At 36.0% G+C, this 16001-nt stretch overlaps 1 protein-coding gene across 1 annotated transcript in view; it reads left to right on the forward strand.

Moving 5' to 3' along the window:
- The window catches only part of ACTN2 (actinin alpha 2), a 68387-nt gene that overhangs the window by 30031 nt on the left and 22355 nt on the right, over window positions 1-16001 (forward strand). Inside the window, exons 4-11 of the mRNA XM_084514115.1 lie at window positions 923-1009; window positions 2087-2174; window positions 4214-4292; window positions 7663-7744; window positions 11113-11198; window positions 12647-12739; window positions 13808-14038; window positions 15132-15279. Coding sequence (XP_084370241.1) covers window positions 923-1009; window positions 2087-2174; window positions 4214-4292; window positions 7663-7744; window positions 11113-11198; window positions 12647-12739; window positions 13808-14038; window positions 15132-15279 — 894 coding nt within the window. The remainder of the gene's footprint in view (window positions 1-922; window positions 1010-2086; window positions 2175-4213; window positions 4293-7662; window positions 7745-11112; window positions 11199-12646; window positions 12740-13807; window positions 14039-15131; window positions 15280-16001) is intronic.

Genomic DNA, 16001 nt, shown 5'->3' on the forward strand with positions numbered 1-16001 from the left:
TACATTTTCTGGTGTTGAAGCGGTATCACTGCTAGTATTACAGACAATGTAGGAGCACTGGATTGGCTTTGGAAGAGGCTTGCCTGTATATGTGAAGTATATGGCACTTTGTGTTGTACGTAGACTCAAGCAGTCTTGAAATGAATTGAAAACCCAGAGGTGAAAAACCTCGTTCTGTATTAATGATGCATGAACATGCACAGGCATCAAAGCTGTAGGACATGTACAACCTCTTGGTCATGTTTTTGAACTGCTTGGCAGGAAGCCACGTTGCTTAGTCTCAGGAAGTGCTGTGTCTTGAGCTGTTCTTCATATCTAGCCCATGTTGGCATCAAGTGTAGAACTCTCAAAAGGGAGAAGGGACTTTTGAATTTTGTTTTATTTTAAAAAAAGAAGAAATAAAAAAATAATCTGTTGTAGATTTCCAAGTCATTTAAAAATTCCTACATCTCCTTGATAAATTCTCAATTCCAACTTAAAACTGCTAATATCCTGTAGTTTCTTACAATTTAGTATAAAAGCATTTTTTCCCCAATCCTTTCATATTTGGGAGCAGCAAGGCTGATATTATTCAAACTTTAAATATATAGTTTCCCTCAGGCAATGTCAACAAAAGTCAGTCCAGAAGGTAAATTTTTGAGACAGTTAACAACTAGCTGGAGAATAGCCTTTTAGCATGGAAGAGCTAAACAGACCTTAATCTCAGTAATCTTCAGTTCTACTGCCTGGGTAGCAGAAGCATCCATTTGTTGAAAAATGAACCCAAGTAAACTCTGTGTAAATAACGAATTATTGTAAATAACAAGTTATTGTAGAAATGTAATGTATTTATTAGATATGATGTATTATTTATACAAATATATGGTTAGAATGTGTTTTCTGTTTTCTCTTAAAAATACTGTTATGTATTTTTTCACCTTAGAAATTGTTGATGGCAATGTGAAAATGACACTGGGTATGATCTGGACTATCATCCTTCGCTTTGCTATTCAGGATATTTCAGTGGAAGGTAAGAGTAATTCAACTATGTTAAGTAATTAAGAAATTTGTTTAAAGACGTTTTTATGTAGATTGTATACAAGTGAGATGAATGTATTAAGAAGTAATTTTTTCACAGAAAGCAATACTGCAAGTTCCCTACCTTGTGCCAAAATCCATTTCTGGAGGGAAAATCTAATTCCTGACAGAGACCTCAAGCCAGCTTTATAAACGGAGAAGTTCCAGGCATGTCCTTCAGTTATAGAGATAGAAACATGTCTACGTTCCTGAGTATCAGTAGCCTGAAACTATGATGTACCCTGTATGGTTGTCCTATTTCCAACATACTTTTCTAGTCTTTCCGTTTCTATCCTTCTTCCTAAATATTATCTGTTTACATGCCTCTTCTTTCTATCACTTCTCTTTTCTCACTGCTTCAGATTTTTTTTCCTTAATTTTCACTTGGATACTGGCTCCAAAAAGTGCATTGCAGTTACAATACTCTTTAAATCTAGTCTGGGCTGAGAAAAGTCTAGAATTCTAGAAACTAATCTCAATTTGCAACAACAATAGAGCCAATTCAAGATTTTCAGGCTGTCCTGCCCATAATCTGTGAAACATTAACTGTGGACCTAGTGGTTTGGTCTTTTTGATCTTTTCAGTCCTTTACTTAGGCACTCAGATGCCTACAGGGTGCAAATAATGAAGGCATTTCTTCAGCATTTATACCTCCCAATAAGCAAATGGACTGAGACCACAAGTGTATTCCATGTAAGCACCAACAAAATCTTTTATGTTTAGTTCTGTTTCATTTGTATTCAGTATTATTCCCCAAGTATACATTCTGTTGTCCCACTAATGTAATTTCTTAAACTTCTAATGTCCCAGATAAAAATGTGCAGAATGGAACTACATCTGAGTTGTTCCAGTTGAGCTGATGTCCGTGTCCTAATGGAGCCCCATTACTTCACTTTCATGGCTATCTTTTAGGATTAAATGTTAGCTTATGCTAACCAGTTTCAGATGGCTGACCACATTTAAGATGACAAGAAAAGAATTACTTGAGCACTTATAACATTTTTCTTTTTAACTCCCTGGTGTCTTACAGAGACCTCTGCCAAGGAAGGCCTGCTGCTGTGGTGTCAAAGAAAAACTGCTCCTTACAGAAATGTGAACATTCAGAATTTCCATCTTAGGTAAACTTCCATTATTTCACAGGGTAGAAGCTTTCTAAAGTATGTTAGGTCAAAATTTTTCCCACAGTTGTGTAGGTAGATTTGACAGCAGAATTTCCCTCTTCACTGCTAACCTAGGCTTTTTTCAAATTCTTATGATCTGTCTTCAGAGTCTTCCTTTGGTTAGTCTTCTGCATTATTTACCATTGTTTACGTAGTTGCTACTTAAAAGAAAAAAATCGCTACTCCACACAGAATTAACATATAATCCTATTAGAGGTCCTTGGTATATGGGGATACCTAAGCATAGGGACTTGGCAAAAAATTGCTTTCAGTTGAGAGGCACTGTAGTTATAGACTGTTCTTGGCAAAATACCAACGTGTTAAGCTTGCAGATATCTCACTATGATGAATCAGTCTTTATTATTTTGTAACATAATTATAAATAAAGAGCCAAAAATATACTCAGTACACCACAGTAGCACTTTAAACATGCTCATTTTCAGAATCAGGATCATTACCTAAGGTGGAAAATTTAGTGAAGCTCTTGCCCTGTGGTTCTGTGCCTTTAGTAAGACCTATAAAGGATGCTCTAGGCCATATGCAGGCTGCCTGCTTTTGGCATTTCTCCCAGCTAGTTCCTATAGCTCTGCGGGTGATCAATCTCATTAAACTACATGACTTGCCATTTGCACTGTTCAGCCATGGGATTTTGCCTTCCCTGAAGCCCTTGTAGTACTTACAGGAGCTCTGTATTGCAATGTTTTGATGTTCTGAATTCATTCTTTATGTGAAACACCTAAAGCACATATAGCGGTAGAGAAGATGCAGTTCACACATACAGATAAAAAGAACTGTTTGACTTACGGTCTCTTTATTGCCTTTAAGTGAGCTGAAGTTTGTAATGTGTTACTTTCCTTAAATATAGCATATATATAGTGTAGCTGGTGTATTTCAGGACAGGTTTATATGGACACAGGGAATATCATAAATCTCAGTGTCAGAATTTTAATGTTTATCAATACATATGCTGGTTCTGATACATGGTATGGAAAAAAACATCTTGAACAGAAATACTTTGATTGATGTTAGGGTTTATTGGCTTTTATAGATCTACTTTAAAATGGGCTGTCCAGACCATTTTAGTCTATACCTTATGGAAAATGCTTCTTGCTATTTTGGTGTTCATTTTGATTCAGTTTTACATTCTGAATGAATATTATACAATATATATAAATTCTGCTCAGTTACATTTTTTATTGGAGATGGTTCTGTTATTTGAATGATTTACCCAGACATCTCAATGACAGGGATTCTAACAGTCTAACACCCTTATTATCATACAATTACTGCCAAGGATATGACCTCAAACCCAGTGATCTGTTTGCATAAAGTATCTTTAAGAATAATTGCTTCTGGATGAAAGGAACCTATCATAATCTTTTCAAATAGATGACATTCACAGATCCATTCGTTTCCTTTTCTTGCCTTGAAAGGTAGAAGACAAGAAGTCACACTCAAGTGTCAGAGCTCAGGTCTGACCTGTCATATGTATGAAGTGTTCTAAGTAAACTAAGCTGATTTGTGACTTCATACTTCTATGAGCATGATGTAGTTGTGTCATTAGAATTGTCTGAAATAACAAAGAAAAAGTCAATTACTTAAGTAAATTCAAGTATTGCAGGCTTATTCTTTTATTTTTTTTTTTTTCACAAACGTGGTTTGATAGGAAATCATGCACTTTCTTGAATGTATGATTCAAGCTATCCTGGAGCATTGCACAAATGAAGCAATTCAAATCAGGGTTTGTTGTACATAATGTACATTGCCTAGAAAGTATTATGGAATCCTTAAACGTGTATGTACCTTAGAATAAGTTACATATTACAGGAGAAAGAGTATAGTAACAAAAGCTTAGAAGGATGAAAGTTGACAGAACATAATTATCAGGATTTAACAGGAGGGTTCCTGCTTGATTTTAAGCCTTGAGCAAGAACCAAACTATAAAATGCCATGACTTTATTAACGACTTCTTTTCCATTCTATTTTTTGTTGTAAAGCTGGAAAGATGGCCTTGGATTATGTGCACTTATCCACAGACACCGACCTGATCTTATTGACTACTCCAAGCTAAATAAGGTCATCAGTCTGGATGGTACAGCATGCTGTCCTGCAGTGATTTGGTCCACTTGTGGTTTGCTTAGCATGTTTTCTATAAGACAAGCTGAGGAGTGCATACTAATTCTAACAGGCTTTCTGTGCTCCCTCCAGAACATGTTATGTGGAGGAAAGGATCCTGTGACTGCCCTGTGTCCTTCTTTCCTTCCTACTACAATGTCTTAAGCATTTAATTGCAAATAACCCATTCCTCAGCAGCCAGGCAGTTGATGAAGTCTTTTATGCTGCACAATATGGATGTAAAATCAGATGCAATGGAATTCTCCATTCACAAATGATACATAGACATAAAACGGTCCATCCTGTTTTATATCTGGTGTAAAGGACTACATAGACTGCAGAACAGTAAACAATGACAAGATTATTAATCCTAATATTTTTTAGAACAAAGACTGTCCTTGGTAATTAGGAGTATGTAATTACTAGGCTTACATAGAAAATATTTACCAATTCTTACTTTGGTATTTCATTATATTTCTACCTATACTTGCAGTCAAGTGCCAATCAGATTGATATCCTAACTTCCTTAGGTAGCACCACATGGGGATTACAAAACCATTTTTGTACCTGGTAAAATGTACGTGTTCTAAAAGATACTCGCTGCTTGGATTTCAGGGAAAGTAATGCGGAACATGTAATAATCTTAGAATTTCTGTGTACTGTTAACTGTTACTGAAGAATAAAACCTGGAAAGAAAGTGGAATGTTTCATCTCTCTCTCAACACATGCATACCGTGCATTTTTTATTCCTCTGGAATGAATGTATCTTGAGGTCTCTCATAAACCCCAGTGAAACTTAATCATGTAACCATGGTTTTAATTTGTTGAGTGACAACTTGTCATTGATGAGAGAGATTGGTAAATCATGGACAGTATTTTCCATTCCATTCCCCTCCATTACAAATTGATTTTACTAGTGGAATCAGCTGTTATCAAAAAGCCTGTGGTGAAGGAAAAGATGACAGAATGAAATGAGAAGATTTGAAACCTTTGCTTTGTTAAATTTATACTGGAGACCCCCAAGTTGTGATGAAAACTAAATGAACTTATTCCTAAACCAACTAATTTAGGCTGTTGTTAAGACATCTGCAGATATGAACAAAAGGACAAAATATGAACTGTCAACACCAGGTTATTCTCTATATACATCTTTTCCTATGGATGAACAGATTCACGGAATAACTAACATACCTGTCTGTGTGCTCAAGTATGGCCCAAACAGAAGTTAGTCTAATTGAGTTTGCACTTTGAAAAGTGGCACACTAATAAAATATATATATACGTGTATATATACTCACACACACACACACAAAAAAAAAACCTTCATGGTATAACCAGTCTATACATGAGCACTAAGAGAAGGGAATAGCACGTAAGCAGATCTGCTTCAGCATTACTATTTCCCTTTTAGAGTTTTCCAAAATAGAACAGGTCAGGTTTCAAATTGAGGCTGAGCTGTGGCACGTAAAGCACATGTAGAAAAGTCTTAAAATAGATCATGCTTTTCTGACCTGTCTGTGTTTGATTGACTATTCATTTTGGTTACATTAACAGCTGTCTTGGTGTCTTGTTTCTTGATTTCTTATCTCATGCATGGTATCTTTTCTTTTTCTCACCAATGTGCTCTGTGTGAATTTGTAGCTGGAAAGATGGCCTTGCTTTCAGCGCCCTTATTCATAGACACAGGCCTGATCTTCTTGACTATGACAAGTTAGATGAGGTATTTCTCTAGCTGTAGCAGACATTTTTAGTTACTGTGGCTTGTAGTTTTGTTTAAAAAGACGGGTGATGGGGATCTCCAGAAGATGTTGTAAATAATGCCTATTTAAATACTGATTTAAATAAAATCCTTTACCAGTGGAGCACTGTTACTTATGGGCTTAGTACCAAGCAAACAAATAGGAAGTCCACATCACTCATTTGTAAGCAAAGTGATTTAACCAAGTCACTAGATCTTGCTTAAATTTAGTATATTTTTCTCCCATTTAATTTAAGTAGGAGGTTTTGTGTACACATTTAGTAAATGTTATATTACACATGGTGTAATGGTAGCAAAAATAAATTAATGGATTTTAGGTATTGTTCACGTTTTAAGTTCCTCTTAATGTCAACAATGCACAAAACTGCTAAATGATGATGAAGTGAGAACTTAAGTTTAGAGACTTTGTATTCTATTTTAACCAAATTGTAAGGGTATTAATACTTATGATACCTTACCTATATATGCATGTGGAGAACAGTCTTCTGTGAAACTTAAGTACTTGCTCTCATTCCGTAGTAAGTAATCTTACTAAGTTCATTTCAAAGTAACAAAAGAAGCATGTCTGAGACAATGAGCATGTCGGAGCATGTCTTTGCATTCAAACAGAAGCCCTGGAAGTTCCCTCGAGAAAACCTGGTAACTTTTTTCAGTCCCCTCTTGCTTCTCCAACTTTTCTCTTCTACCCTGTTTTCGTGGGCAGTCTCTGTATGCATTGGCTTTGTTCGTGATAGCTACCATCATTTAGCAGTTTGTTAATACTTGAAAATAAGAAGCATTAATGGCACAAACAGCCATTTCCCAAAGGGCGTTTTCATTGCAAGCTGATATTAGAAGGCTGATTTAAGAGCAGCCCTAATCTGACATGCTCTTCCATTGTCAGCAACAGCAGTCTGTGGCATATGAAATGAAATATGTGCTCTTTGAATTTTGTGTACTGCTGCCCTTTTTTTTTTTCCTTCAAAAACCAAAATCCAAAATCTCAAAACAAGAGGAAACTCTTAATTTTCACCAGCTCTAAATTTCACCAAACAGAAGTCTTACATATTTGGATCTCCAAGTCAAAAGTGGGAGGTTTTGAGCCTTCTGGTTAACTGTGCCTGTGTTTTCCTCTCCTCATGCATTTACCCAACAAACAGAGAACTTGTTAGCTCAGTGAATTCATATCACTGTAATATAAGGTTTACTAAGTATAAAAGTGTGCAGGACTAACTTTGTGATGAATGGTCTATAGCCTACTGAATCAGTGGCCTTGACTGTATGTATTACTGCAGTACTTCATTCAGAATTAGCCTTTTATGAGTGTACGCTGCATATTTTATCTATGTTCCCTTCCCACCACCCCCCGAATGTGTTTACAGCAGAGTCCTAGTGGCTTATTGTTTTTATTTGAAAGTAGAGCACTAGGTATACCAAAAGTTCACATACCCCACTGCTATTTAAAGAACAGTAGTTGTGACTCCAGTTTATAGTTGGGAAAATCATTGTAAGTTTTAGTGTACCTACTGTAGTAGTCTTGCTTCAAATAAAAAAATATATTTTTGACTAGTAATATTTTCTTCTTTAATTCAGGATGACCCCATAGGAAATATCAACCTTGCCATGGAAATCGCTGAAAAACATTTGGATATCCCAAAGATGTTGGATGCAGAAGGTGAGAGTCATATTATACTGAAGTTTGTATCACTCATCATCAGGAGACAGTAAAAATTCTGTTGTTTTGTGTCTAGCAAATTTTCAGCATTCCTTCCACATGAATCATCATGGAGTAACTTCTTTCCACTTTGTTTTTAAACAAATTTTTCCTTCTTGTTTCCCATGTATTGGATAATTCTGCTCTATCTTCATTCCTTATTCTTTGTTACTGTTCGTATTTGCTATCACTTTGGACCCTAACCTTAGCACATGGCCCCAGTGTGACAACTGAAGTTCAAATAGATGATCGAAAGATAATCTTTGCCTATAAGAAGTTAAAAATTAAGTTTAATAAAGTAAAATACATCTGTTAGCAGCTTAAAGCATGTTCACTTTTTTAAATGTTAAAATGAGAGGGCCAGAAAGAAATAGAGGTACAATTCAAAATACGCTACTAATAACATGCCGTTTATGAAAGAGCTAGGTTGAGGGAAGCATTTTGTTTGTTTAATTATAAGCCTTTTGCAGGGATCCATTTTAACAAATGATTTCATGTTTGGTTTTTCCAATAATCTTCAGAGTCTGTTCACAAACCATAAGGCAATATTTCTTCAAGATAACCAACCTTTTGTACAATAGGCAGAACTGATGCCAAAATACTGGAATTTACATACCCTAGTTCAAGGTATTCTTCTCCACATATACAGACTCAGGTCTGGTGGCACGTCAGTAGAGCAATGGCTATCCAAAGCATGCAAACGCATCTCATCCACTTCCCTTGAAGTCTTTGGTAGGAAGGTTAGACCAATACAGGATGATTTTGAAAATCCAAGTTGTATCCTCTTAATTGAATGTTTTTCTTGGTTTCACCTTCATGTTTCAAAACTAACTGTTTCAATTTTTTGAATTGCAATTACCCTTTCAAGCACCATTTAATTATCTTACTATGAAACATTGTGCAAGGAATAAACAGAGATGCTTTCTCCTCACTATTGAACATATATCGTTCTTCTTTCACTCATTTTTCTCTTCATATACCACGTAAGAAACCTCACCCCTGTCGTAAGATTTTCTGCATATTCTAGCCCTCATCTTTCTATTCTTGTCTTAGCAGGAGAAGGGGGAATGAAATCTTGCTTCTTCTAACACACTCTGTATATTTGCCATCACTTTTTTTTTCTTGTGTTTTCAGTGGAAATGCCAAGTTTTGTTCAGAACTATGTGATGGAGATTCAAAATCAGTAAATATATCAGTCCTGAAGTTAGAAAATCTCACTTTTAATATTAAAAGTCATCATCTAATTCCCAGGTCTTTTCACACCAGTATCTTCCCACTCCCATGTTGGCAGGCATCTTTGTAGCTTGCACTAGCGTTATTCATCACTCAACCATGACTGCTGTGAAAACAACTTTTTCTGCTTTTGTCTGTCAAGTATTCAGAAAGATCTGTTTACAACAATACACTTGCACTTCAATCATACCTTCTCTTTACTTTTAATCTTTCCTGCTGTAGTAGGGTCAAAGTTATCAGTCAATCAAGTCAAATTGTTCTGTGATTTCTACTATTAACAAAATGGACTGGCTCAGGGATTGCAGAACTGTTACTGTCCAAACTATTCTTAGCACAAAATGTATTTCTGGACTACAGGAGTTCTACAGTTTTCCAGTATTCGTCAGTACTCTGACAATCAAAAGGACCTTCTGCTAATATAAGCAGTATATACTCTTACTTTGTGATTGTCAGTGGCTGTGTTTAACTCAGATTGATTGTAGTGATTTAGATGAAGTTGTTCTGGACTAACAGTAAAACTGAACCCAGTAGATCTGCCAGCCGCACCATCAGCTCTGGAAGTCTCTACCAACCAGAACATGGTAATACCTTTCTGTACAGTCTCCATCTTCAGATGTTTTACCATTTTGGGAGACTATTATCTTCTCCATTTTTGATTCCTAAAGCTTATGTATCTTTGCACTGATACCAGTAAACAGATGCAAACTGAATGGTGGTATATTTATTTTTAATCCTTGCAGCACTGAGGTGACATCATCAGCATAAACTGATGGAAGTACCTTATGAGAATTGCTGAGCAGTAAACCCTCTTCTCTCTACACAGATGTAGTAAACACAACCAGACCTGATGAAAGAACCATTATGACTTATGTTTCCTGTTACTACCATGCATTTGCTGGTGCTCAGAAGGTGAGGTTGTAGATGGATCAGATCTCATCTTTCACCTTCTGTGTTGTTGTTTCTTTCAGCAGTTTTTCCTCTTCTCTTTTCCTCGCTAGTTACTAGAACAGCATCTTAGAGCTGAGCTCATTTTCTGTTGCCTGATTTTCTCTTTGAGGCACTGTCTTTGTAGAGCCAGTAGTAGTAGTCTTTCCACTTGTTTTGTAGAAGCAAAACTTCCTGTCTCATCTTTTTGTGTGTTTAGTAATAATATCCAGTAGGTTTTTGACAACTGGTTACTGATCTTGTTAGGACATTATTGAATGTCCTTTGATTGAACTTTTGTGCATTGATTAGAAGCACCTTTAAAATGCAAGATGAAATCTAGCTCACAGTGAAAAAGCAGTTTTAATAGCATAATACCATCTTTTTCTCCCTGCTGGATATTATTCCTGTCACAGTTGTCAAAATTGTCAAAACAGATGCTCAGAAAATGAATCCTTCTCTTATGCTTTCAGGATTGTTTTTTTTAAATGTTAAATGCTTAATGGTAAGTACAATCAGTGACATACAACATTTCTACTGTGCAAAGCAGGAAAATACACAGACATCTCAGAAGAGCTCTGAAATCACGTTCTAATGAAAAGAAGTAATAGTAGAAAAAGCAAGGCAAATCATAGAAATTGACATACTTTAGGCATTAGTAATATAAAGATTAATGATATATAATGTTAAAATTTAAAATTGATACATGTGCAACTTCCAGAGAATCTCCTCAGATCAAAATCTAGCCTGCCATTCTTGTGTGTTAATCAAAAAAAAAAAGAAAAAGTGCCTTTCCTGTCTGTTAATCAAAAAAAAATGAATTCTAAATCATCAGAGATTTGCATGCTAGTTCTTATACAGGTAGTCTGTTTAAAACTAAAGTAATTCTCTTCATGACAGTGCAAGATCAGACTTATTAAAAAAAAAATCACATCTTTGTAAGAGCTTATGTTGAATTTCTAGTGTATGGATTTTTTTTTTCTGTCAGCACCCATCAATCTAACACTATTTATTTCAGCTTTGTATAGTTCCTAGAGTACAGAGACAAGAAAACATGGACAAAAAAACAATCACAGTGACAACTATGTTGTGCTTTTATTTATTTATCCTATTTTCTACTCCTCGTATCTCTTTTTTTTTTTTTTTATTTTCATTTCTCCCCAACCTTGTAGATATTGTGAACACTCCCAAACCTGATGAGAGAGCTATCATGACATATGTGTCCTGCTTCTACCATGCTTTTGCTGGAGCAGAGCAGGTATTAATCAACTGTCCCTTCAGGTTGCTGTGTTTTTGATTGTTTCACATTTCTGCTAGTTTATATTACAAAACAAGCAAACACTAATTTAGTACTTTGCTGTTTTAATTAACAATTGCAAGTATTACTTGAGTACTAATACTTGTTTTTAATCAACACTTGAACCTATTTTAGTTAAATGTTGTAGCAAGTTGAACTTGTTTATTCTAATAGGACTTCATGATTCTAATGTTGGGTGTCTATTTGGTGATTGTAAAGACTATTTCAGAAAAATTGTATTTGAAGATATTGTGAAAAAGAATTGTTTGTTGCTACAACAACACCTTATGCTTTTGCTGCATAAAAGAACGATGACTTTTGGAGATTGAGGCTATTCTAGACTTACTAATTCTGACTGGCAATTTAGGGCTGGATTTTTGAAGTTGCTTAAAGATGTAGAGAGGCACAGAAGTCGTCCAAAGTAGTATTTGCACCTGGCTCCCACAGAAACCAGCAGAATTATTTGTGGATCAAAGTATTAGTATAATAGGCAAGAACATCAGCAGGAGATCTGTCACACAGGATGGTATTCTCACAAACAAGGCACTTTCTACTGCTCTGCTTCTTACATTTCAAGCCTCCAGATGGACACAACCCAGCTTTTGTGGGGAAGAAAAAATTTCTTAAAGTAGTTGATTTTTCCTTCATCCTCAGAGTTCAATTTTCCTTCCCACCTAGTAGGCCCCATGCAGCTTATCAGAACACAGCTATGCTGTTGTGCACTCTTCTTTCTGGGTGTGCATGTTTTGCTATTAATGCAAAAGAGGGAGTTCCAAATACTATTTGTAACATGAATTTTTAGTTGACTGGATGTATTTCAGACTCACATTTGTAGGGACATATAAATCTATCATGTCAAACTATTAATAGCAATTTTAAACATGCAGAGCTACAGTGCCTTCACAAATAAGTTTGGCGGGATCCAAGGAAAGATTTGCTATGAGTGGTTAAGCTGGATATATTTTCAAGAATATGTGTGCATGTGATGTGCAGATATAGATAGTTTAGGACCATACTCCTGAATCACAGGAGTATCTTTACAGTGTGGCTAACAAACCTAATACCTTTTGAGCGTGATTAGAAGAATTAACCTTATAAGATAACTTTAAGAATGGTCTAAATTGCTTTTGAGAATAAAAGATTTATGAGAAAACTATAATGGCATTGTGAAATTACCCCTTGTAAGGTTTAATTGTTTGACAAAATGAGTTCTGTGCCAATCTATGCCTCACTGAGGCCATTGGAATCTGTGAGAACAGGAGGGTAAAGGTGTACCTAGGAGCACAAATCAACAACTATAAAACAACGTGACTTTTATTTGCAGCAGACACATTCTCTTTCTTTCTCCAGACTTGTACCTTTCTCAGAATGTTTATGAGTACATCCTGTTTATTTGCTCTGTTTTATAGGCTGAGACTGCAGCAAACCGGATCTGTAAGGTGCTTGCCGTGAATCAAGAAAATGAGAGGTTGATGGAAGAGTATGAGAGACTAGCAAGTGAGGTAAAGACTGCTTTGTCTGTAACTTGGCAATAATTTTATTCATGAAATACTGAAAGCTGAAAGGTTCAGGTCACTCCTTTGCCACAGACTTACTGTATAACCTCTAGCAAGTCATTCACTCTTGTTACTGTGCCCAGAAGGGGGTGTTCTGAGGACTTTTCATCAGTCTGCCTTAGAACTAGACTTGCTGTCTCTGTAATCTCTAAGGGTAGCTCATTCTTGACGACATATAGAAAACACAGGATCCTCTTATTCTGAACAAGCATGCTGAATGTGTGCTGAAAGCTGCGTTTGGACAGGGTGTCTCAGGGTATTCACAAAGTACCCGTGAACACAGGTAGCAGATTAATAAAGAAAGGGGCACACTGCTTGCATTGTTCCTGACTATTACCAGAAATTTGTTGTTTTTTCAAAACATAGGTGAGATGGCTTTGCTTCACAAAGTGTACTGCAGACTTTTTGAATCAGGTCTTCCTTATCTTTTCTTGGTATATGGCGAATTTGTTGAGTCAAAAGTGCAGATATCTAATGTGCACGTGAGAGCCTCTTTGTCTTTATAAATGCACAACCTGCAAAACATACTGAGATTGTAGACAGAAAGACAGTAGTGCTGGATTGGTACTAACGGAATTCTGTGTAAAGATTTTTATATGACCTGAGTTGCTGGACTGGCATCCATCCTAATCTCCATTCTCAACTGTGACTACCTGAGACATCAAGACCAATTAATACCTTTTTGAAAGTGGCCAGGGATATTGACTAACATGGGTCATAATTAGCTAGAGTCACCTTACATGCATGTTCTTATTTGTAAAAATCAGGGTATTTCCAGGAATATTTATAATATCTGAGAAAATTAGGTTTGGAGTTTGTTTTGTTTTTAAGAAGTTATCTCACAATATTGTTCAGTTTTGCAAACCTTGTGACTTGCCATTAAGGCACTGATACCAACTGAACCCAAGAATAATAAGATGGAGCAAACACAATTGGGATTTGTGCATTCAATTTTATCTTGTTTTGGTTGCTCTTCCATTACCTTTATTTCAATTGTTTGTGTTGGTTTGAAAGCTTTTAGAATGGATTCGCCGGACAATTCCTTGGCTGGAAAACAGGACCCCAGAAAAAACAATGCAGGCAATGCAGAAGAAATTAGAAGATTTCCGGGACTACCGCCGCAAACACAAACCTCCCAAAGTCCAAGAGAAATGTCAACTGGAGATCAACTTCAACACCCTGCAGACAAAATTGAGAATCAGCAATCGACCAGCTTTCATGCCATCAGAGGGAAAAATGGTTTCAGTAAGTAAAAAAGGCATTAATATTCCATTCTCCTTTTTATCAATATTCTCACAAAAATTTCAATATGAAGGTTGAATTGCTATTTTAAGTCATCCTCAGAAACTTCAGTTTATTCCACTTTCTCAATATCAAACCACTCTTTAACACATTCCCTTTCATTCTGAAATCATCCTTTCCCTTAAGTATGCTCCTCCTCACTCTTTGAAGACTTATGCTGGTAGCAAATTGTCTTGAGACAAGGAGCAATACAGAGCTTTCTTTGGGAATATTTGTTTACTTAAACAAAACACACACTGGTTTCACAGATATTTTTCTTATGAGACTTACAGAAACAGCTATTGCTCAATAAACATTTCAGATTTTTTATACTTTTAAAAATTCAATTTTATATTTTTCTAATGCCTGTGAAGACAAGAATAGTCTGACTGTGGGTCAGAATTTTTCCTGTGGAATACAGCAAACCTGTTCATGTACTGTGTTCTAACACTGTGTTTTGGTTGGTCAGATTCAATAAACAGATGTTGCATGACCTGCAAAGATTGACTGCCATTGTCCACACCCCTTACTCAGGAAATAAGGGGCCTGTCACTTCAGTTTCCTACTCATGCCTTCGGATTTCTAAGAAAGCTCACAGAACTTTGTGCACCACAGAAAATGAAACGAATTTGTATTCCAAATAAAATATGCATCAAATCCTCATGGTACTAATTGTTTTGTTATTGTCGGCTTCTGAGAGCAAAGCACATTTATTTTGATAACAGATTAGGTACCTCATAAAAGGACAAGTACTTTGTAAAATGGAAGGTAAAAGCAATGTGTCACAAAGACAAACAGTTATACTTGAAAGCCATTCATATAGAGGGTCCTTCCATGAACCTACTTGACCAGGATGCTTTGTGAGGAGCAGTTGTTTGGAAAACCTGATTTCCAGAGCTGCCTGACAACTAATATTTTCTATGATTCCGTGATTTGGCAAAATCTGGACATAGAAACTTCTCTTTTTGGAGCAAAATTGTGAGCGAATCAGAAATCTGGAAATTTGTTTAGAAAGATAATAGTTTCATTCTATCTCTCTCATGTATTCTCTGTACAGGATATTGCCGGCGCTTGGCAGAGACTTGAACAAGCTGAGAAAGGCTATGAAGAGTGGCTGCTGAATGAAATACGAAGACTGGAAAGACTTGAACACTTGGCTGAGAAATTTAGACAGAAGGCTTCCACTCATGAACAATGGGCATATGGTGAGCAGATATGGTTTTTAACATTTTTGATATTTTAATGTTCAAGGTTGAACTGTCAATGCTGGATATTTGCCAGCTAAAAACTGGCATAAGTTTTTGTGTTTTAAGTTTTTTATAAGTTTTAGTTTAGAAAACTAAAATAATAACAGATAAAATTTCAGGTTGTGTTACATTCAGTCATGGTCCTAACTTGTAGGCATGTTGCTAATGAAATGTGAATATAAAAATCATGTTATTTTCCACCAAGGTAATCAGTCAAACTTAACAAAAATATCCAGAGTTGAATCAAGGCTGGAACTGCTAATGCATTCCTTTGTATTTGTGCACCAGTGATTCAGTCAGGATTGCAGTGAAGACAAAAATTCAGTTTTCCAGTTTAAGCTCAAAAATAAATTGGTATCTATGGCTTGTTAAATGTGAAATTATTAAGAGTTATTATGAGTTGGTCATCATTTGACCGCCATGATGGTTTTGAATAGCCCACATGAACTACATGATAATGGACTCATTTTTGCTTTGTTCCATACCCCAGATTACACCCTGTTTATAGTTCTGTTTTTTAACGGTAGCCTAATGTTACGTGTAGTTGTAACAGCTACAGGACCATGTATTTTACAACACCCCTGTAAAGCTCTGTGAAAGCCATTACACGTAGATATACTCTACCATCCTGTTGTTTGCCCTGACAACAGTTTTCCTGCTTCTGCCATGCTTCTGACTTC

This window comes from Aythya ferina (genome assembly GCF_964211825.1).
Source record: "Aythya ferina genome assembly, chromosome: 3".
In the NCBI taxonomy this organism is placed as follows: Eukaryota; Metazoa; Chordata; class Aves; order Anseriformes; family Anatidae; genus Aythya; species Aythya ferina.